Raw genomic sequence first — 23,280 nt, forward strand, 5'->3', positions numbered from 1 at the left:
TCTGAAATACCATGCATCTTGTTTTTCAGGCTTCTGCTCATTCTAATAGAAGCAGTGCAAGAATCTCTTTCACCTCTGCCAGTGGCTACTGTCAATCTATATTGAGTACTGTATATATATATGTCAATATATACAGTACTCAAGGTGTGGCCTGACCAATGCCTTATACAATGGAATAATTACATCCCTATCCCTGCTAGAAAAATTCCTGTATATCACTGACAAGACACCATGAGCTACTCTTGCAGCTCGTCTGCACTGCTCAGAGAACTTCATATCTGCCTGCACAATTACCCCCAGGTCCTTTTCATTCTCTACCACTGTCAGCGTAGTACCACAGAGTTGATACGTTGATCTGGGGTTACTGTTTCCCATATGTAGTACTTTACATTTGTCAATGTTAAACTTTATTTGCCACCTCTCAGCCCATCTGCTCAACCTTTCCAGATCCTGTTGCAGCAGCATAGCATCAGTAGTGTCCTTAACAACCCTGCCAACCTTTGTATCGTCTGCAAACTTGGACATTAAGCTTTACCATCATCAATATCATTTATAAATACAGAAAACAACAATGAACCCAACACTGAAACCTGAGGAACTCCACTAATAACATTAGTCCATGTTGAGCAGTGCCCATTGATTACCACTCTTTGTCTTCTGCCACTCAACCATCCCTTTATCCATAGCAGCAATTTGCCTCCAATGCCACACTGCTCCAATTTGTGCAGCAGTCTTCCATGCGCAACAGTATCAAAAGCCTTTCTAAGATCCAAATATATAATATCAAAGTTATTCCTTGCATCCAGTTCTTTTGTGACTACATCATAGTATCCAATCAAATTGGTCAGCAGTGATAAGGAGGTGATTATCCCTTTGTATAATGCAATTGTCAGGACTTGATTACTGCATACAGACTGGAGGCCTCATTTTAGAAAGGATGTAGAACTGCTGGAACGAGCATGGAGAAGGGCAATGAGATTGGTGAGGGGAACAAAGGGTTGCCTTACCAAGAAAGGCTTAAGTTCTGCAATTTGCAGCATCTGAAGGCTAGGCTCCTCTGAGGTTATCTGATTGAAGTGTATAAGACCTTGAGTGGTTTGAGCAAGCTCAGTGCTGATCAGATTCTTCCTCTTGCTCAGATTACACACCTGACAGGACATAAATACAAATTGAGGAAAGGCAGTTGTAGAATAGATGTGCCTTTAGCCAGCAGGTGGTTGAAACAAACTTACATCTGTCATTGTGGAAGTTAATAGTTTAAATAAATTCATGGAAGAACTGGACAGGCTTTTGGAGGGAATGGGAAGTTTTTTTTTTTTTTTTTTTTGCTGATGTTGTATACCTTAATCCATATGCCTCTATTATTGCTAATGCTAAGTCTGTGCGTGTGAATTTTGTTTCTTGAGTCAACCACTTTCAGTTAATTATAGTGTCCACTATAATTAATTAAAAGTGGTCGCTTCCTTTATGTGAAATTAAACTTTGAATTTAATAGTTTATAACAATTAATAGATAAGAATTTCTACACAGCTTTGAAAACTTTGTTTGTTTTTTGCAGAAATTTAAATGGTACCCGTGTAAAGTTACAAATATGGGATACTGCTGGTCAGGAAAGATTTCGATCAATGGTAATTAAATTAATAATATATTAGTATTGATAAAAATACGTATCATGTTAATATCATTTTCCTTTCATAAGTAAACTTCCTGTGTGTGCATGATGGGGGGGCAATTTATTACAGTCACTTCTTTGGCTAAAGGGAAATTTTTTGCCTGTCACCCAGTAAAAAGCAAATATGTACTTGGCAGTTAATTTAATTAAACTATTTAAACCATTAAAAGCTCAATTAGGCTATCATAAAAATACCTGTTTGAGAGCCTGTACTTCTCTAGTAGTCTCTACTAGAGAAGCGTTATTTATTTGAAGTAATTCAATAGTAGCTATCTTGTTGTGAAGGCAACCACATTATGAGATACAATTAAAACGATGCCTTCTACACTACAATCGTAGCTCAAATTTATGGTTTAACTATGGTGTATTTACACCGATATTATATAGTTAATTATCAAAACCCATAAGGATTATGCCTAGTGCATTTAATTTTCCAAATTCATTACCACCACACCCTTCTGGCATCTCTCATAATGTGGATATAACTTCGCAACTGAGATGGCTTGTTGTATTACCTACCCGCCCACTGATGACGAAGCCAAAAAGCTTCGAAACGATCGTCTGGGTGGTGGTACGTTGAAAATAAATAACAGTAGCCTTCTCTACTAGAAGCGTTATTTATTTGAAGTAATTCAATAGTAGCTATCTTGTTGTGAAGGCAACCACATTTATGGGTTAACTATTTATGGGTTAACTATGGTGTATTTACACCGATATTATATAGTTAATTATCAAAACCCATAAGGATTATGCCTAGTGCATTTAATTTTCCAAATTCATTGTTGATAATGTAACCCTTATTTTTTACATTGTCTATGGGAAATAAATTCCCGCTTTACGAGTTTTTGCTTTACGAGCGCACGCTAGGAACGAATTAACTTGTAAAGTTGAGAGCTACCTGTATATTAAGCAACAACAACAACAAACAAACATCATTTTTCAATTGCCCAAGCAAGTGGCTCGCCTATAGTATATTATTTTTGTAAATGGTATTTTTTGTTTGGTTTACCTGTTTGTTGGATATAAAGACGAAAGTTTGGGAGGCGGGCTTGCTCTTTACCCAAAATTGCCAAACTTGGTCATTTATATCGTTTTGGGATGGGAAGGGGGAAGGTAAGACTTCCTTGCAGTTGTTAATGACACTAATGACAGTACACTGCTGCAACAGGATCTAGAAAAGTTGAGCTTGTAGGCTGAGAGGTGACAACTGAAGTTTAACATTGACAAACGTAAAGTACTGCGTGTGGGAAGCAGTAACCCCAGAATAATGTATCACCTGTGTGGTAGTACACTGACAGTAGCAGAGAGTGAAAAGGAACCTGGGAGTAATTGTGCAGGCAGATATGAAGTTTTCTGAGCAGTGTAGACAGTCTGCAAGAGTAGCTCATGGTGTCTTGTCAATGATATACAGGAATTTTTCTAGCAGGGATAAGGAGGTGATTATCCCCTTATATAAGGCAATGGTCAGGCCACACCTTGAGTACTGTATACAGGTCTGGAGGCTTCATTTTAAGAAGGATGTAGAGCTGTTGGAACGAGTACAGAGAAGGGCAACAAGATTAGTGAATGGAACAAAGGGTTGCTGTTAAGAAGAAAGGCTTAAGTTTTGCAAATTACAGTGTCTGGAGACTGGGCACCTGAGAGGTGATCTGATTGAGGTGCATAAAGCCTTGAATGGTTTGAGCATGCTCAATGCTGATGGGATTCTTCCCCTTGCCCAGAATAATCACCTGAGAAGGCATAAATTCAAATTGAGGGAAGACAGTTGTAGGATAGATGTACGGAAGTTTGCCTTTAACCAGTGGGTGGTTGATTGAAAGAACAAACTTCCATCTGTCGTAGAAGTTGATAGTCTGCCTTGAAATAGATTTAAGGCAAACTAGACAAACATTTAGAGTGAGTGGACGGGTGAAATGAGAAGGTTTTTTTTTTTATGGCTGATTCTATATAAGCTTGCTTTCATGTGTCTTTATTAACACTAATGCTAATCTTTTGAGAAATAAAAATCACTGCTTTTTTTTTTATGAAAACCCCAAACACGAAAGGTATCAAAACCTATAGTACTTAGTACCGTGCATGGGTTGAAGGGAAGTATGGGGGGAAGGGGGATGCCGGAAACTTTGCTCTAGAGACTAAACATGGGTTTCACCACTTCAAGCCTCCAATAAGCAAAGTGGTGGTATTTCACCGGTTGATGAAAGTCATCTACCACCTTGTTTAGTCTGGTCTTTTAATTCTCTGACATTAACTTTTTTTGCCTACATCTTATCTTTTACATAGCCTCCATGCAAAGGAAGCTGTAGGTGTGATATCCATTGAACAAAGAGGCTGTGGAATGGGACCATCCAGGGCAGCCATCATTTGAGAATTTTTATTGAGGAAATTGCATGCATGCCAGCACCAGATGGTGGTGCCCCACATGGCTGCATATCTTCCAGCTGAGGTACTGCATATTATTCAAGCATACCTAGGTTATTTAAGGATTGCACAGCATTTTCCTGGAAGAAAAATCATTAAATCACATGGTTGAAGAACAGTGCATACCATACCTTGGGACTATCATGCTCATGTTCATGAACTGCTGTACTGTTATTGCATCAATTGTCTGTTAACTTTTCACCATACAAGTGGAATGTTGGTCGATCATTGAAAATGACATTTTCAGTGATGGACCAACATTCCACAAAGATTTTGTAGGACTTTGGATAAAGATACTTCCTTAATTTCCAAAACTTTATCTGCATATATAGTTTTAGAAATTAAGCCTTAACCTTTCACTTGGAAAACGTCGCAATATAGCCACTCAAGATTTGATATTCCGCAGCCACAGCACACACATTACTTTCTCTTGCGCTGTTGCCTTTTTAATTCTGTACTTGTTCCCACAGCTCTACAACCTTCCTAAAATGAGGCCAGTGCTCAAGGTGTGGCCTGACCATTGCTGTATATAAAGAAATAAGCATCTCCTTATCCCTGCTGGGAAATTTCCTGTATATAATTGACAAGACCCAATGAACTGATCTGGCAGCCTGTCTGCACTGTCAGGAAACTTCATTCATATCTGACTGCACTTTTACCCCAGGTCTCTTTCATTCTCCACTACCCTGAGTGTAGTACCACACAGTTGGTATGTTACTCTGGGGTTACTGCTACCCATATGCAGTATTTTGCATTTTTCAATGCTAAACTTCAGGTTGCCACCTTTCAGCCCATCTGCTCAACTTTTCTAGATTCTGTTGCCTTATCATACTTTCATTAACAACCCTGCCAACCTTTTGTATCATTGTTAAATGTAGACATCAACAGTGGGCTCAACACTGAACCCTGGACAACTCCACTAATAACATTAGTCCACAAAGAGCAGTGTCCATTGATTACCACTCTCTGTTTTCTCCCACTCAACCATCCCTTTACCCATAGCAGCAACTTGCTTGTAATGCCACAGTGCTCCAATTTGTACAGTAGTCATCCATGTGCAACAGTATCAAAAGCTTTCCTGAAATTCAAGTATATGAAATCAAAATTATTTTTTGCATCCACTTCGTTTGTGACCAGATCATAGTAAGTAACCAATCAAATTGATTAGACAAGACTTACCTTTAAAAAACCCATGCTGCAGCTAAACTATAACTGCAGTCTTGTCTAGATGATCCTGCAATTCTTCTTTAACCAGTGACTCCATTATTTTCACCGGAATAAAAGTTACACAAATAGGTTTTTAATTATCGTGTTATCCTTTGATCTCCCTTCATAAATCGGGGATACATTTGCACATCTCCAGTCTGTGGAGACCTCCCTGAGTCCAAGTATGCTCTCATAATTATGGCTAAGGGTTTGTTTACTTCCTTTGCCACCTCCTTTAATAGAACTGGATAGATCTTACCCACCCCAGCTGCTTTTGTTTTGGTTAACTTCAACAATTTCTGCTCCAATTTTCTCTCGGTTATTAAAAAATCATTTAGCTCCCTATCAGTCTGATAAACTTCTGGCCTTTACTTTCCCACAGGCCGACCGGGCTAGCAAGGTGGGTAAAGTGCCTGCCTGGCAACCTAAAGGTCACGGGTTTGAATCCCACCTCAGGCTTGGATCAGGGTAAAATGCAAAAACTTTGGGAGGTGCATTATAGCCACAGAAGCCGATGTGCCAACAACTAACAAAAAAAAAAAACCTTCCCCACAGAATTCATGCTGTGTGAATGTAGATGCAAAATATTCATTGTCAGCTACCTGAGCAAGATGATCAAAGGTCGAACCATCAATATCAAGTAGACCAATCTCATTCATTCCCTTCCTTCCAGAATTTACATAAGTAAAAAGGTCTTTGCATCCTCTGCCAAAGATTACTCATAATCTACATTCACTTGCTTAATGTTCTTTGTGAGTTGATTACAGACTAGCTTATATCTACCATAGTCTTCTGTGTCGCCTGATAATTTATACACATCCCATGCAGTTTTCTTCTCTTCCACGAGTCTCATTAGTTCATCTGACATCCATTTAGTCCTGAAACGTAAACAGTATTTCTTAGTTGATATGAAAAGCTTTGTAGCTAGCTTTCAAGATTAATTTCTTGAATGCTTCCCATTTAGTATTTGCTCTTATTATGATCATCAGTTGATCCCACTGTACAGAATTTAAAAACTGTTTGAGACCACTACAGTCACCTTTGCAAAATCAAAAACCCTTTCCTTTACCCCTGATGGGGAATTACACCTTTAAGTGAATTCCACATCAGTGCACTGTGATCACTGCCATCTAGTGGTTCCTTTATTTGCAGATTGTTAATGCATGAATAATCTCTGCTGATAATCACATGAAGAGTATTACTCCCTCTGGTTGTCTCTCAAACATGCTTCTGTAAAAAACAATCATCCAATAAATCCACAAAAGTCTTGCTAGTGTGCGAGTGACCAACCCAAAATTTCCAGTCAATATCTGGGAAGCTAAAATGACCCATTATAAGACATTCTGATTTATTGACTATTTCTCTGTACAGTTTTTTGTTGTACTCATCAAAATCATTAGGCCTGTAACACACTCCTACTCTCATTTTTGATTTCTCAGTGCTTATACCACACCAAACTGACTCAACATTGCACTGTCCATCTATGTCAACTGGATGCACTTCCATAGATTTCGTGTTTCTTAACTAACAGCATAACCCTTTCATATCCTGCTATCCTTTCTGTACAAATTGTACTCCCCAAATTCAAATTCTGCATTCCTTATGTGCAATACCACGTCTCTGATATCCTAACAATATCTGCCTTTTATGTCTTGACCAGAAATTCCAATTTAAAAAATTTGTTTACTATACTCCTAGCATTGGGTGTACATGCAAATTATACATGCACCTGTTCTTACTCTTAGTTGCCCTCACACAACTTATGTTTTACTTAATCCATGGTGACTCCCAACAGTTCTTGAAATCCCCAGAACTTTGCTCTCCAGGCTGCTGCTTGTTCCAGTAAATAATTGTATTCTAAGGCTGGTTTAGTAGATACACCTTGCTCATCTGGCGATTCTTTTCTTTGCAACCGATGTAAGGAGTGTACTGATCTGAAATGACAATTTGTTGTTTCAAGAAGAATTTGTATCACAGAAAAAACAAGTCCTGGTCTTAGAAACAAATGTATGTAACTGGGAGTTCATCAGAGACTCGGGTATCTCCTGACCTGCCAAGTGTTGAACCCCCGATTCGGGACCCACAAAAGAATAGTCAAGTGCAGACTGCTCTGGTCAAAGGTGATCTAGTTTTATTGGGCAACTCTAATGTCAGGGAAATGGAAAACATTTTGTAATAAGGATAGGTGGTCCAGAACCAGAGTGTATTTGCCAGGAGCAACAATTGATGTTACCAACAGATTGTCAGATTTTAAGGGAGGTAAAGAAAGAAATAATTATTATTCTTGTAGGGACTAACAGCATTATGCATACATGACCTGACCATCTGTCAGAGAAATTATGACTATATTGAAGAAATGCCATAAATTAGATCACAATGTGCATGTGTCTGCAATTCTGTTCTTATCATGTTTGGGCTATATGCTGAAAGGCTTGTGGATTAACTCGAGACTTGAGGGAATCTGCAAGGCTTTCAGGGGGCCAGATTTTATCAATGTGGCCCTTATTCGTAGGTAGTAGGCATCTATTTTGTAGAGACGGTATTCATTTGAACAAAGGCGATGCTAGGATTTTTGCCAGTAACATTGAAGATACCCTAAGGACTCAGAGAAACTGCTAGTTATGGATAGAAATATAATTTACAACTGCATTTATCTGATGATATGGGTCAAAGTAATGCTTGTATTTGTCTCATGAATTCTGTTTTGCTGCAACAACACCCGATGTTGATAAGATGTTCTGAGAGTAGCAATGTTTCAAATGAAAGGGAAGATATGGTTTGGGATACAAACCTAAATAAGTTCGAGGGGTGTGTCAGGCTAGTAAACTGTAGAAGATTATTTAATCTCAACTGTGTCAACAGTAATGTCAGGAGTGTTGTCAATAAAATGGCTGAATTTGAAATCCTGCTTAGAACAACTAATGCTGATATAATAGGGCTAACAGAAATATGGTGCTACCCAGAAATTGGTGATCACGAGTTCCACTACGATATGTATAACATATTTAGGAAAGATAGGAAAGAGAAGAGGTGGAGGGGTTACACTTATTATAAAAAGCAGCATGAGTGCAAAAAGAGCTTTCGCTGAGTCTGAAGTTACATCTGCTACACAGAATATGTGTGCTGAGTTAGTCAGAAGCAAAGGAGCAATGAGATTGGGAGTAATCTACAGACCATAAGATTGTGAAGAATATGACCAGTCTTTACATACAGATGGAATGGGCAAGCAAGCAAGCATGAATGTCTTATAATTGGTTGGAATAAGTGGGAGGGAGGAAAACTCGTGGTGGGCAAAAACATTTTTAAATAGACTAGATAAGTATACCCAGAAATTGGTGATCACGAGTTCCACTACAATATGTATAACATATTTAGGAAAGATAGGAAAGAGAAGGGGTGGAGGGGTTACACTTATTATAAAAAGCAGCATGAGTGCAAAAAGAGCTTTTGCTGAGTCTGAAATTACATCTGCCAGCATAGAATATGTGTGCTGAGTTAGTCAGAAGCAAAGGAACAATGAGATTGGGAGTAATCTACAGACCATAAGATTGTGAAGAAATGACCAGTCTTTACATGCAGATGGAATGGGCAAGCAAGCAAGCATGAATGTCTTATAATTGGTTGGAATAAGTGGGAGGGAGGGAAACTCATGTTGGGCAAAAACATTTTTAAATAGACTAGATAAGTATACACTGTTCAACAAAAAAATTCTTTGAATTTGTTTCCTTTCTTAAATTAGGCAAACTTTACTAATTTTGAGTCGAGAAAAACGAATATGACCAGAAATTTTTATTAGTTTTTGAGATACAGTACTTTCGCTATTGTCTAAGAATATAGTAATTTCAGTAGTAGTCGGAGTGAAAAGTAATATTAAAATAATCTCTTATTTACATTTCCTTGGTACAACATAAATAAAAGTTGTTTTTAATTTAAACATAAAAAAACAAGAACACAAGGAAACTGCACAGGAACCGAAAGTACTTTCTCAAAATGTGGCCTATTCATGATAGTGCCTCTTTTCGCTTGTATTCCATTTCCGGGGCATCCCTTATTACTGGCCAACAGTAGTCAGCAAGCATAGAAGTGTTCCATCTACCCTGATATCTTCTTTCCATTGCTGAAATATCTTGGCAGAATCGCTCACTGTGCTCATCACTCACTGCACCACAGTTGTCAGGGAAGAAGTCCAGATGAGAGTCGAGAAAGTGAATTTTCAGTGACATGTTGCAGCCTAATTGATGATACTTTTCTGGAAGGTTGTTCACAGTCTCAACATAGTTTCCAGCTCTTCAGTTTCCCAGGAAGTCATGCACAACATTAAAGGCTTCCCATGCTGTGTTCTCATTACCCTGGAGAGCTCGCTCAAAGTTTTCATCCTTTAAAAGTTCACGAATTTGCAGACCTTACAGCAGGCAACAAGAAAGATTCCTTCCTTAACCTTAGCATCACTCAACAGTGGAAATTGTTCTCTCGGGTACTTGAAAGCTTCTCCATCCTAGTTCATTCCCTTAACAAAGTTCTTCATGAGTTCTAGTTTTATGTGTAAAGGGGGCAGAAGAATTTTGCTTCGGTCAACCAGAGGATTGTGCTGGACATTTTTTCCCTAATAGGCCAGACTTTTCTCTTGTAGCGCGAGGACCTAGCTTGACTATCCCACTCACACAGGAAACATCAGTACTTCGTGTATCCCAACTGCATGCCCAGCAGTATTGCGATCAACTTCAGGTCTCCACAGATCTGCCATTGTTGATCTTTGTACTTCATTGCTTCCAGAATTAATTTCATATTCTCATATGTCTCCTTCATGTGGACAGCATGGCCTAGAGGAATTGAAGGAAGAGCATTGCCATTGTGGAGCAAAACAGCTTTTAAACTTAGCTTTGATGAGAATGAATAGCCTACAATCCTGTGGGTTGTGCTCCACATTCAAAGCTGTCATCAAACCATTGACATTACAGCAGGCAACAAGGCTGTTTTCACTTTTAAAATATGGAGTCAAAGCATTCTGCCTGCTCCTGTACATGGTCATCTTAATATTTGGTTGCAGAAGATTCCACTGTTGGAGCCTTGATTCCAGAAGCTCTGCTTTATCTTTCGATAGATCTAGGTCTCGAATTAGATCACTTAGTTCACCTTCGGTGATTGTGTGTGTCTCAATCAGAGACTCAGGTTTTAGGCCACGCTACGTGGAGTTGGATATATCCTTGCTATGTCACATCCAAAAATTTCATTATTTCATACATGTACTCCCCCCACACACACCTACTTTATCTGCTGAATGCAATAAGATAAGAACAAAATCAGGATCCTGTGATGTTGAAGGCCCAGGTTGACCATCATTCCTCACACTGTCCCCATCTTCATCAGACTCCAAAGTGTACTCTTCTTGAGGGTAAGGTACAAGCAGACCATCCCCATGTGCCACTGGTCGGATAGCTGACGGGATGTTGGGTTATTCCACAGTCCACTTTTTTTTTTTTTTGACATGCTATGCTGAAAAGGAGGCACCATGCAGAAATAACAGCCATTTACATGATTTGAAGGCTCCCTCCAAATCATTGGGATGGCAAAAGGCATTGAACGTCCTTTGTTATTCAACCATCCACGAAGATTTACAGCACATGTGTTGCAGAAAATAAGAGGTGCCCTGGGTTTGTCTTCATCCCCTACCTTACAGCCAAAAAATAATGGTAGTAGGCTGTCTTCACAAGTGGAGTCAGTTGGCATTTCTGAGTGGAAAATGTCACATCACCACACATAACAAAAATTGTCAACACTGTTAACACATTTACGTTGCATCCTGACTTTTTATGTAAATTTTTGTCCATAAACTTGAAAAAAATAAATTAACATCACTCGTGACATCACTTGCAAGGTAAATGATACACAGAAATATAAAAAAAAAAAAAAAGAAAAGAAAAGAAACATGGTGTATCGGTTCCTGTTTCAGTGTTACCAACCTATCCTCCAGACTCCACAATTCCCTAGTATTCACCAGTATTCCCCCTAAATCATAAGAGGGACTACATTGTGGAACTGAGAGCTAACCAAGAGTTTTAAATGTTATATTCATTTTTCTCATACTGAAATTAAGAAGAATTGACTATTTTCAAGCCAGAAACATTTTTGGTGTTGACCAGTGTTATTACTTGTACCAGCATGTTAGAGAAGGTACTAAGAGTGAGAATATTCTTGACCTCATCATTACTAACAATTCAGATGACTTCACAGGGCTTAAAGTACAGGAAACATTGTTAGGAAGTGATAATGCAATTGTCATCTGGAAGGTGAAGAAAGATTTTGTAATGTTTAAAGGTAAAGGCATTGGTTTTAACTTCAGAAGAGGGGACTTTGACAGTTTAAGGTGCTATATGGCACTTGTGAACTGGGCGGATTGCCAAAGGATGGTGAATACGTTTCAATTATGGAATACTTTTAAAACAAAAATCGCAGAAGCCATGAATGCATACCTGTAAGAAAATATTAGAGGAGGATAACAAAATGGATGGCTGTGGAGCTGGCTGGTCAAATAGAGCACAAAAAGATATCATGGGGACAGTTACAAAGCAATGAAAATAACTGGTGCATACAACAGGTACAAGTTGATCTGTAATAGTACCACAAATTCCCCAGACATCAATCCCATTGAGCATCTGTGGTTTGTGTTGGAACAGCAACTCCTATCTGCGGCGTCTCAACCACGGACCTTACAGGAGTTAAGGATCTGCTGGGTATGTGTTGGTACCAGATACTACATGACATTTAGAAATCTTGTAGCATCCATTCCTCGCTGGATACAAGCTGTTTTGGCTGCACATGGAGGGCCAACATCATATTAGGTAGGTGATCATAATGTTTTGGCTCATCAGTGTACCGCAATGTAATTACAGTATACCACAATGCAATCCAATTTCAACACTTCTGGAAGCATTTCTGATGATTTTCTTTTGAAATTTCTAATAGTTCCTGTGTCACATTTCTGAATAATTCCCTCAATTTATGTAAACCTGTGACCTTTCAAGGAGCTTTTAAGCTTGGGATAAAAAAAAAATTAGTGCAAAAATTTGCAAGTGCATCAGATGGAGAGACTACAGCAATGGAGAGCTTTGCAAGAAAGTGCCAAGTGTGTAGAGGTAATGTCATGTTGCAAGTGCCTATTTCCTGAAGCCCAGTTTTTCCTGATGTTCCTGATTTTTCCCAGTTTTTCTCTGAGCAGCATCATGCAATCACTGTAGAACTTTTTTTTTATAGTATTCCTGTTGCATTGTTTGCCTGTGCAAACAGTGAAATAAATTCCTAATGAACATCCCACGTGAGTCAAAAAATAATATAAGCATGGTCTTCACATTTAATTGAGATCATCTTTCTTTTTTGGACCTTGGAGAGGATAGATTCTCCTTTTTTTTCTTTTTTCTATTTATTTATTAATTGTACTATGCAATCCCAGCCAGATTTCTTGGCAACCCCACAACCTATTTACAATGCTGCACCACTGCACAATATTGATGTACATTTACCTCAGGTCCCTCGTAGAGGGGGGGGGGGGCAGTTCATTCTTAGTGTAATGTCCATATCGCATGCAATACCATGAAGGCATCTGACACTATAAAGTCCCAACATAAGGTTGCGATGATCTCCAAGGATCCAGTTGATGCTTGTAGTTCCACCATGAAGACTCAAAATGAGTAGTAGCTTAATCCAGGAAGTAGATATCAAAACCAGGAATTTTGGTCACTATGAAGAAGTTAACTTTTCCTCAAACCTGATCAATCCCAACAGTACAGCAGTTAATAGTGAAGAGTAATACCTGAGTCAGTCTCCCAGTACAGCCCTTGGAACCACAATGCAATCCAACAGGCTCATTGTGGCAGTTTAACCCTTCACTGGAGCCCCAATTTCTGTGATACAAGCTTGCTCAAAAAGTGTATGTAGTCTCCTCAAAAACTGCTCTGTATCACCTGTTAGTGGAAGAGGCATCTGGAGGATGTTATGTGAGGTTCTTCAATTCTTCTATTGAGAGGACTAGGCTCTTGTGCCTTGATCATAAGCATACGTATATACACAATTTGTCATTAGTAATTATGAAAGAAAAACTCGGCCAGCAGCAGCCTGTTTATGAAAATCCTGACGTGAGAAATTGCTGCTCTTTATGATCATGAGTGAAGATGAAAGGCTGAAACGCATTGAATTCCCAAATCTTGTTAAAATTTATTGACTTAGAAGGCAGATTTACCATTAAAATATATATGCTGAAGGGCAGCCAAAGTGAGGATTGTCTTTAACAGACAAGCAGCCCGCTTTAAACCTTGTGAACCACTGAAAATCACATAGCATGACACACAGCATATTCTCCCAAAGTTGTTTTTAAAATTTTTTGAGTTTCTGTTACACTTTTCCCTAATCTGAAACAAATTTGATGTAAATTTGTACCCACTGAAACCATTCTTAATAAAATGCAGAAAAAAAAACATAAAACATCTGTTCTTCATATGCTAATTCAGACTGATTTCAGATGAACAGGTGATTTGAATTGTGTCCATGTTACCAAACATGCCATGACAAGTCAAAACTTGTAGTAATACCACAATTTCAAGATAAAAGTCAGTCGCTGGACTTCTTGATCTCTCCTTGTAAATCTTTTATAACCCATGGTTCTGCAATGATACTGTTTTAGAAATAGGTAGCAGTTGTCAAACCACCCTCTGTATTTTGCTCTTTTATTACTTTGAATGAACTGCCAGTTGTTATATATGAACACATCAAACACATTTACATAGCTTTATTAACTATTTCAGTAAAAACACAACTTGCATCCATCTTTTCTAGTGTCAGTGGTCCACACAGAAATACAGTATGATTGAAATCCATCTTACCACAAAATAAGGTTAACGAGAATATTCTTGTCAAATAACTAATTGTAAACTCTAATCTGTGTGATCATACTAGTATAGCATTAGTAGATGCACATGATGCAAGAAAGCAAGCTTATACATCATCAGCCACAAAAAAAAACCCACTCCCTTTTCACTGATCCATTCATTCCAAATGTTTCTCTAGTCCTGCCTTAAATTTATTAAGCTATAAACTTCCACAACAGATGAAAGTTTTTTTTTTTTTTTGGCAATAAACTACCAGCTGGCTAAAGCTAAAACTTCCACACATCTATTCTACAACTGGCTTTCCTCAGTTTGAATCTATACCCCATCAGGTTTGTAATCTGAGCTAGAGGAAGAATCCCATCAGCATTGAGCCTGCTCAATCCATTCGAGGCCTTATACATCTCAGTCAGATCACCTTGCAGGTGCCTGGTCTCCAGCAGCTGCAATTTGCAAAACTTAAGCTTTTCTTCATAAGAGCACCCCATTGTTCCATTCACCAGTCTTGTTTCCCTTCTCTGTACTCCTTGCAACTCTACATCCTTCCTAAAATACAGGTTGCAGACTTGTATGCAGTACTCAAGGAGTGGCCTGACCATTGCCTTGTACAAGGGGATAATCACCTCCTTATCCCTGCTTACAAAATTCCTGTATATCATTGCCAAGACGCCATGATCTCCTATGGCAGCCTGTCTGCACTGCTCAGAAAACTTCATATCTGACTGCACAGTACCCCCAGGTCTCTTTTATTCTTCACTACCCTGAGAGTAACACCACCCAGTTGGTACATTTCTCTGGGGTTACTGGTACCCATATTCAGTACTTTCCATTTGTCAATGTTAAACTTCAGTTGCCACTTCTCAGCCCATCTGCCCAACTTTTCCAGATCCTGATGCAAAAGCCGAGAATTAGGGTTGAATTTGAAAGTGTCTGCAATTCTGCCCAGACACGATAGGAGGAAGTATATGATGAGAGCCTTGTCAATCAATTCGGCCCTGGAAAGATTGTGCAAGGCTCAAGGGGTAGAATTTTTTTCAGCCTGGACTGTACTTGTTAACAGGAGAGATTGCTTCTACAGAGATGGGATACACTTAAATAGAAAGGGTGCAAGAATATTTGCTGATGCTATCGAGGCAGTGTTAGGTGGGTCGGAAAACTGCTAGCTTGGGGGGAGACAAAGACCAATAGATTGACAGTAGCCACCGGCAGAGGTGAAAGATTCTTGCACTGCTTCTATTAGAATGAGCAGAAGCCTGAAAAACAAGATGCATGGTATTTCAGAGACTGCTGGGAGCCATTGCGGTACAAGTAAACACATGGGTTGTGTTAGGGTAGCTAAGAATAGAAACAGGTGCAGGTATACTTGCGTGTACACCAATTCTTGGAGTTTAGTAAATAAATTTAATGAATTTGAGGTATTGCTCAAAACATCGAAGGCAGATATTGTTGGGATATCAGAGACGTGGTGTCACACAGATATAAGGGATGCAGAACTGCAATTTGGGGAGTACAACGTCTACAGAAAGGATAGACAGGATAGGAAGGGGGGAGGGGTTATGCTATTAGTTAAGAAACACATAAAAACCAAGGAAGTGAAGCCAGTCGACATCGCTGGACAGTGCAGTGTTGAGTCAGTTTGGTATGACATAAGCATTGGGAGATCAAAATTGAGAGTAGGAGTGTGCTATAGGCTTAATGACTCTGATGAGTATAATAAGGAACTGTACAGGGAAATAGAGTGGGCCAGTAAATCAGAGAGTCTTATAATGGGAGATTTTAATTTCCCAGATATTGACTGGAATTTGGGGGCTGGTTACTCACACACTAGCAGGGCTTTTGTGGATTTATTGGATGATTGTTTTCTACATCAGCATGTTCGGGAGGCAACTAGAGGGAGTAATACTCTTGATTTGATTATCAGCAGTGATTCTTCATGCATTAAGAATCTGCAGATAAATGAACCACTAGGTGGCAGTGATCACAGTGTGCTGAAGTGGGATTTACTGAAAGAGGTAACTACCATTAGGGGTAAAGGGAAGGGTTATTGCTTCCGTAAAGGCGACTACGATGGACTGAGACAGTATTTAAATTCTATACAGTACCAACTGATGATGTTACCAACAGCAAATTCAAAATGGGAAGCATTCAAAGAACTTATCTTGGAAGTTACTAGGCTTTACATACCAACTAAGAAATATTGTTCAAGGTTTAGGCCAAAATGGATGTCAGATGAACTAATGAGGCATATGGCAGAGAAGAAAAATATATGGGATACTTACAAATTAACACATGACACAGAAGCCTATGATAGATACAAGTTGATATGCAACCAAGTTACAAAGGAGGTTAGGCACGCGAAGGCAGATTACGAGAAATCCTTGGCAAGGGATGCAAAGAAAAACAGCAAAGATTTCTTTACTTATGTAAACTCTAGAAGGAAGGGGATGAATCAGATTGGTCCACTTGATATTGATGGGTCAACTGTTGATGATCCTGCTCAGGTAGCTAACAAACTAAATGAATATTTTGCATCGACATTCACACATGAGGAGTTATTCAGCAAGGGGAATGCCAGAGGTGTATTCAGCTCTAGCAGTAAGCTACAGAATCTTGAAATAACTGGGAGTAAAGTGGAGGAGAAACTGTTGAAGATAAACACAAGAAAGGCACCCGGGGTGGATGGGATCTATCCAGTTATATTAAAGGAGGCAGCAAAGGAAGCCATAGCCATAGTTATGAGAGCTTCCTTGGACTCAGGGGAGGTACCCATGGACTGGAAATGTGCAAATGTGACCCCAATTCACAAAGGAGGATCAAAGGCTGAAACAAGTAATTATAGACCTGTGAGCTTAACTTCTGTTCCAGGAAAATTAATGGAGGCACTGGTTAAAGAAGCACTGCAGGATCATTTAGACAAGACTTGTTATAGCTCAGACACAGCATGGTTTTGTTAAGGGGAAGTTTTGCCTGACCAACTTGATTGGATACTATGATGCAGTCACAAAAGAGCTGGATGCAGGGAATAACTTTGATATTATATACTTGGATCTTAGAAAGGCTTTTGATACTGTTGCACATGGAAGACTGCTACACAAATTGGAGCAGTGTGACATTGGAGGCAAATTGCTGCTATGGATAAAGGGGTGGTTGAGGGGGAGAAGGCAGAGAGTGGTAATCAATGGACACTGCTCATCGTGGACTGATGTTATTAGTGGAGTCCCTCAGGGCTCAATGTTGGGTCCATTGTTGTTTTCTGTATTTATAAATGATATTGATGATGGTATATCAAGCTTAATGTCCAAGTTTGCAGATGATACAAAGGTTGGCAGGGTTGTCAAGGACACTACTGACACTATGCTGCTGCAACAGGATCTGGAAAGGTTGAGCAGATGGGCTGAGAGGTGGCAAATGAAGTTTAACATTGACAAATGTAAAGTACTACACATGGGGAACAGCAACCCCAGAGCAACGTATCAACTCTGTGGTACTACACTGACAGTGGTAGAGAATGAAAGGGACTTGGGGGTGGTTGTGCAGGCAGATATGAAGTTCTCTGAGCAGTGCAGACGGGCTACAAGAGTAGCTCATGGAGTATTGTCAATGATATACAGGAATTTTTCCAGCAGGGATAAGGAGGTGATTATTCCATTGTATATGGCGATGGTCAGGCCACACCTAGAGTACTGTATACAGGTCTGGAGGCCTCATTTCAAGAAGGATGTAGAGCTGCTGGAACGAGTACAGAGAAGGGCAACAAGATTAGTGAATGGAACAAAGGGGTGCTCTTACGAAGAAAGGCTTAAGTTTTGCAAATTACAGTGTCTGGAGACTAGGCACCAGCGAGGTGATCTGATAGAGGTGTATAAAGCCTTGAATGGTTTAAGCATGCTGATGGGATTCTTCCTCTAGCTCAGAAAAATCACCTGAGAGGGCATAAATTCAAATTGAGGAAAGACAGATGTAGGATAGACGTGCGGAAATTTGCCTTTAGCCAGCGGGTGGTTGGTTGGTGGAACAGACTGCCATCCCTTGTGGTGGAGGTTGATAGCCTAAATAAGTTTAAGGCTCAGCTGGACAGGTATTTTGAACGAACAGAGGGGTGAAGTGGAAGTGGGTTTTTTTTTTTTTTTTTTTTTTTTGGCTGATGCTGCATAAGCTGGCTTTCTTGCATCAAATGCCTCTACTAATGCTAATGCTAATGCTGATGCAGCAGCATACTGTCATTACTGTTATTATTGTTGCACATGGAAGACTGCTGTACAAATTGGAGAGGTATGGCATTAAGGGTAAGTTGCTACAATGAATAAAGGGATGGTTGAGTGGGAGACGACATAGTGGGAATCAATGGACACTGCTCTTCATGGACAAATGTTATTAGTGGAGTTCCCCTGGGTTCGGTGTTGGGCACATTGTCGTTTTGTATATTTATCAATGATATTGATGAAGGTATATCAGGTTTAATGTCCAGGTTTGCAGATGATACAAAGGTTGGCACGGTTGTTAACGACAGAAAAAACAGTATGCTACTCCAACTGCATCTCGATAAGTTGGGAAAATGAGCTGAGAAGTAGCAATTGAAGTTTAACATTGACAAATGCAAAGTACTGCATATGGGCAGCAGTAACTGAAGAGAAACGTACCAACTGTGTGGTACTACACTCAGGGAAGTGGAAAGTGAAAAAGACCTGAGGTTAATTGTACAGTCAAATATGAAGTTTGCTGAGCAGTGCAGACAGGCTGCCAAGGCAGGTCATGGAGTATTATTGTCAGGATATATAGGAATTTTGTTAGCAGGGACAGGGAGGTGATTATCCCATTATACTAAGTTCCACTCAACCCTTCCCCATCTCTTCCATCATGCAGTATGATTAATGACTTTTGAGGTTATGATGAACGTCGTGGTGAGATCCAATATTCTTTACATTTCGAGGGTACAGGTCTAAAACGGTGTTCCCAGGCCAGCCGATAGTTAGTACAATGGACTGAACCTGTTGGTAACTCTCTAGGAGACTTCCGGATCAGCTAGTGTATAATCTTGCTACCTCTACTCTGCCAGATAGTGACTGGAGGAAGTCAGAGTAGTGTGTATGCGGGGGACATTGTCGAGGCCATGTTATGTCAAGGATCTGGGTATATTCTTACCATGTGTACGCCGTATCCAAAAATTTCATTACCTCATACAGCATGCCCCATCCACTTTTTCTTACTATTGAATACACCATGACTTGTCAAACTAATAGAGTAAGCTTATCTGCGAAAATATCTAAACCTCCCAAACACTTACTAATTCATTTCACAAATATACGTGGTCTCGATTCTAATCTCAATGATGTCCATTTCCACTTGCATGTACTTTTTCCGACAGAATCTCAATTATCGGTTGATTCAACTACTGCTTATCTCAGTTGCCCAAATTATTCGCTCTATGATTCCTTTCGCCTCAAAGGTGGTACTTGTGCATATGTCTGTTCTGATATTCCCTGTCAGAGACTTAGTAATTTGGAATCTCCTCTTTTCGTTCTTCTCTGGCTTAAAATCTCTCTACCTCATTGTGTCAAATTCATCTGTTGTCTCTAACGTTCTCCCAGCTCCACTGATCACTTGGAGCTCTTTAACTTCCTCTCTTTGCAACTTTACTTTCTCCAGTCCAACTTTCCTCACAGTGAAGTAATTTTCCTTGGTGATTTTAATGTTCACAACTCCAGCTGGCTTCTGTTATCTAGTCACACTGACCCAAATGGTCGAGATACTGAGGCTTTTGCAATTACTAATTACCTTGCACAGATTGTTCATTTACCTACAAGAATACTGGACAATCCTAACCATACAGCCAACACGCTTGATCTTTTTCTCACAAACAACCCTTCTAAGTACACCGTCGAAGTGAGTGGTCCATTAGGCACCTCAGATCACAACTTGGTGATTGTCTTTTCTCCAATGGAGCCCTTATCTCATAGCTATTACCAACCTCGTATTGTTTGGCATTACAAGAATGCAAAATGAGATGACCTATGAGATATCTTTTCTTCTTTTCCTTGTTCAGATTATTGTTTAAAAACTTCTGATGTCAATGTTTGCTCAGATCGTGTCAGTGAAATTATTCTTGCAGGAATGGAATCCTTTTTCCCACATTCCACTTTAAAATCTTGTACTTTATTTAAACCTTGGTTTTCCAATAAATGTGCTAAGGCTGTTCAAGAAAAGAACGTTGCATATCATAATTGGCTTGTTTCTAATTCTTCAGTTTCATTTTCCGCCTACACCAAAGCTCGCAACAATTGTAAAGCAGTTATTAATCAGTCCAAACTAGAGTTTGGACAGGCTAAGAGTAGAAAACTTGCTTCTTGCCCTAATGGTAACCAAACATTCTGGTCTCTTGTCAAAGCTATTGGCTTCAACTTTTGCCCATCTCTGCTCCGATCTCTATCCAAACCTGATGGTTCTGTTGTCACTTCTTGGTAAATTTCCTGTTGGTAACATCATTAGTTGGTCCCACTATACAGAACTTAAAAAATCTCTGAGACCACGGTAGTCGCCTTTATGAAAGCAAAAACCTTTCTCTTTACCCCTGATGGTAGTTGCATCTTTAAGTACATCCCACATCAGTACACTGTGATCTCTGCTTCCTAGTGGCTCCTTTACTTGTAAATTCTTAATACTTGAATAATCGCTGCTGATAATCAGATCAAGAGTGTTACTTTCTCTTGTTGCCTCTCTAACATGCTGCTGTAGAAAACAATCATCCAATAAATCCACAAAAGCCTTGCTAGTGTGCGAGTGACCAACCCAGAAGTTCCAGTCAATATCTGAGAAGTTAGAATCCCTCATTATAAGACACTCTGATTTACTGGCCCACTCTGTTTCTGTACATAATTGTTCATTGTACTCATCAGAGTCATTAGGCCTATAACAAACTCCTATCTCATTTTTGCTTTCCCAGTGCTTATGTCACACCAGACGAACTCAGTATTGCACTGTCCATCTATGTCAGCTGGATGCACTTCCTTAGATTTTGTGTTTCTTTACTAACAGCAGAACCCCTCTTCCATTCCTATACTGTCTATCCTTTCTGTACACATTGTACTCCCGAAATTCCAATTCTGCATCCCTTATATCTGAGTGACACCACATCTCTGATATCCCAACAATATCTACCTTGGATGTCTTAACCAGTACTTCAAATTCATCAAATCTATTTACTGTACTCCTGGCATTGGTGTACATGCAAGTATACATTCACCTGTTCTTATCTTAGTTATTCTAACACAGCCCATGTACAGTAAACCCCCGCTATTCGCGGGGATTACGTTCCTGAGAAATGCCGCGAATGCCGAAAACGCGAATACTGAGTTAAGGCTCCCATAGTAATAAAGGGATTCCATTCCAAAGTATGAAATATATAAGAAAAACTAGTCTAAAATTTTGTCTATGTATGTATTATATGTACCTTCATAATATGACTATGTACATAGACAGCACATAGTGAAATGCAAGTATATGGCATCGAAATGAAAATAAGAAACAATTTAATATTAAATGTAATATTTATTAGAAATTTCAAACAAATCTTTCAAACCAGCGCCTTTGCTAGCTAAAAAACTTATCCCGCCAGTGCTATCACCAGTTCCGCTAAAGTGTTGATAAAGGAGTATTGCCTTTTCACAAATGATGAGTGAACTTAACGGAATTTTATATTGAGTTCGGTCTTCTATCCACAGATTTAAAGCTTTTTCCGTTTTTTCTAATTTAACATCATGAGTTACAGGGCAAATTTTTGAAGCAATTAGCGCGTTTTCACGGACACTGGCGGATTTTTTCTTCCGATTTTTTGATTGACCGTACCGTTGACTCATTGATTTTATAATGTTTTGCCACTGAGGAGACACTTTCACCATTAGAAATTTTATCTAATAACTCAATTTTATTCGCAAATGTTATCACCTTTGATCTTTTCACATTTCCCTTGTTATTCGTAGCCATATTTTTGTACGGGTTAGAAAGAACTTGTCCACAATAAAGTCACTTTCTTCCGTTAACACACTTGAAAAAGTCTATTTTACACTGCAAAACGGTAGATTTATCACTTTTGTGAGCATATCAATTTATAAATTGATAAATTTATTCAATTTATAAGCATATAAATTAAAAGCAAACGATGAAACCTTCCATGACAAGCGCATAACACACACACACTGAACAAGGATTAGCGAGAAAAATCCACACCGGGATTTTGTCACCCCCTCCCCTACCCACTGAGCGCTGTTTTGACCGGGAAAGATAATTTTAGCCACCCCTATGTTTTTTTATGGCGGAAAATGTTCATGGCACTTTAAAATTCACAATTTTTTAGGTTTCATTTTATATTAAATCAGCGACCGCGAGTAAGCGAAACCGCGAATACAGATACCACGAATAGCAGGGGTTTACTGTATTTACTTGTTTCATGACTCCCAGCAGTTCTTGAGATCCCTAGCAACTTGCTTTCCAGGCTGCTGCTCATTCCAATAGAAGCAGTGCAAGAATCATTTCCACCTCTGCCTACGGCTACTGTTAATCTATTAGTCTGTGAATCCCCCCCAAGCTAGCAGTTTTCTGACTCACCTAACGCCTCGATAGCATCAGCAAATATTCTTGCACCCTTTCTATTTAAGTGTTTCCCATCCCTGTAGAAGTAGTCTCTCCTGTTAACATGCTAAGAAAAATTCTACCCCATGAGCCCTGCACAGTCTCTACAGGGTTGAATTTATTGACTAGGCTGTCGTCATATACTCCCTCCTATCGTGTCTGGCCAGAATTGCAAACACTCAAATTTAACCCTAACTTGCGACTTTTTTTTAACATTGACCTGTATTTCCTAAGAAAATCCACAGATCTCCTACACTAAATGTCATTAGTGCCAACATGTACGATATCACCTTTTGTGCCCTTAAAAGATATCGTCTCTACGACGTCATGAACTTTTGCCCCTGGCAGACATACCCTAGTCCTATTCACCTATCCTTTTTGAACAATGTTTCCAGTTTCCCTGACAGTTGAGTCGCCCACAATAACTAGCTTCTGTGGGACTAGTGCAGAGCTTGGTAGGCCTCCCACTTTAATTCCTTCAAG

The 23,280-nt window shown here is 39.3% G+C and overlaps 1 protein-coding gene across 2 annotated transcripts in view; it reads left to right on the forward strand.

Annotated features, from left to right (window-relative positions):
- The window catches only part of LOC150088337 (ras-related protein Rab-22A-like), a 122,677-nt gene that overhangs the window by 62,164 nt on the left and 37,233 nt on the right, over nucleotides 1-23,280 (forward strand). For both annotated transcript variants that reach the window (XM_090370726.1, XM_090370727.1), the window contains one exon: nucleotides 1,559-1,628. In XM_090370726.1, the coding sequence (XP_090226852.1) occupies nucleotides 1,559-1,628 (70 nt within the window). The remainder of the gene's footprint in view (nucleotides 1-1,558; nucleotides 1,629-23,280) is intronic.

The sequence above is a fragment of the Mastigoproctus giganteus genome, chromosome 3 (genome assembly GCF_048544385.1).
Source record: "Mastigoproctus giganteus isolate SK-2022 chromosome 3, ASM4854438v1, whole genome shotgun sequence".
Lineage (NCBI taxonomy): Eukaryota > Metazoa > Arthropoda > Arachnida > Uropygi > Thelyphonidae > Mastigoproctus > Mastigoproctus giganteus.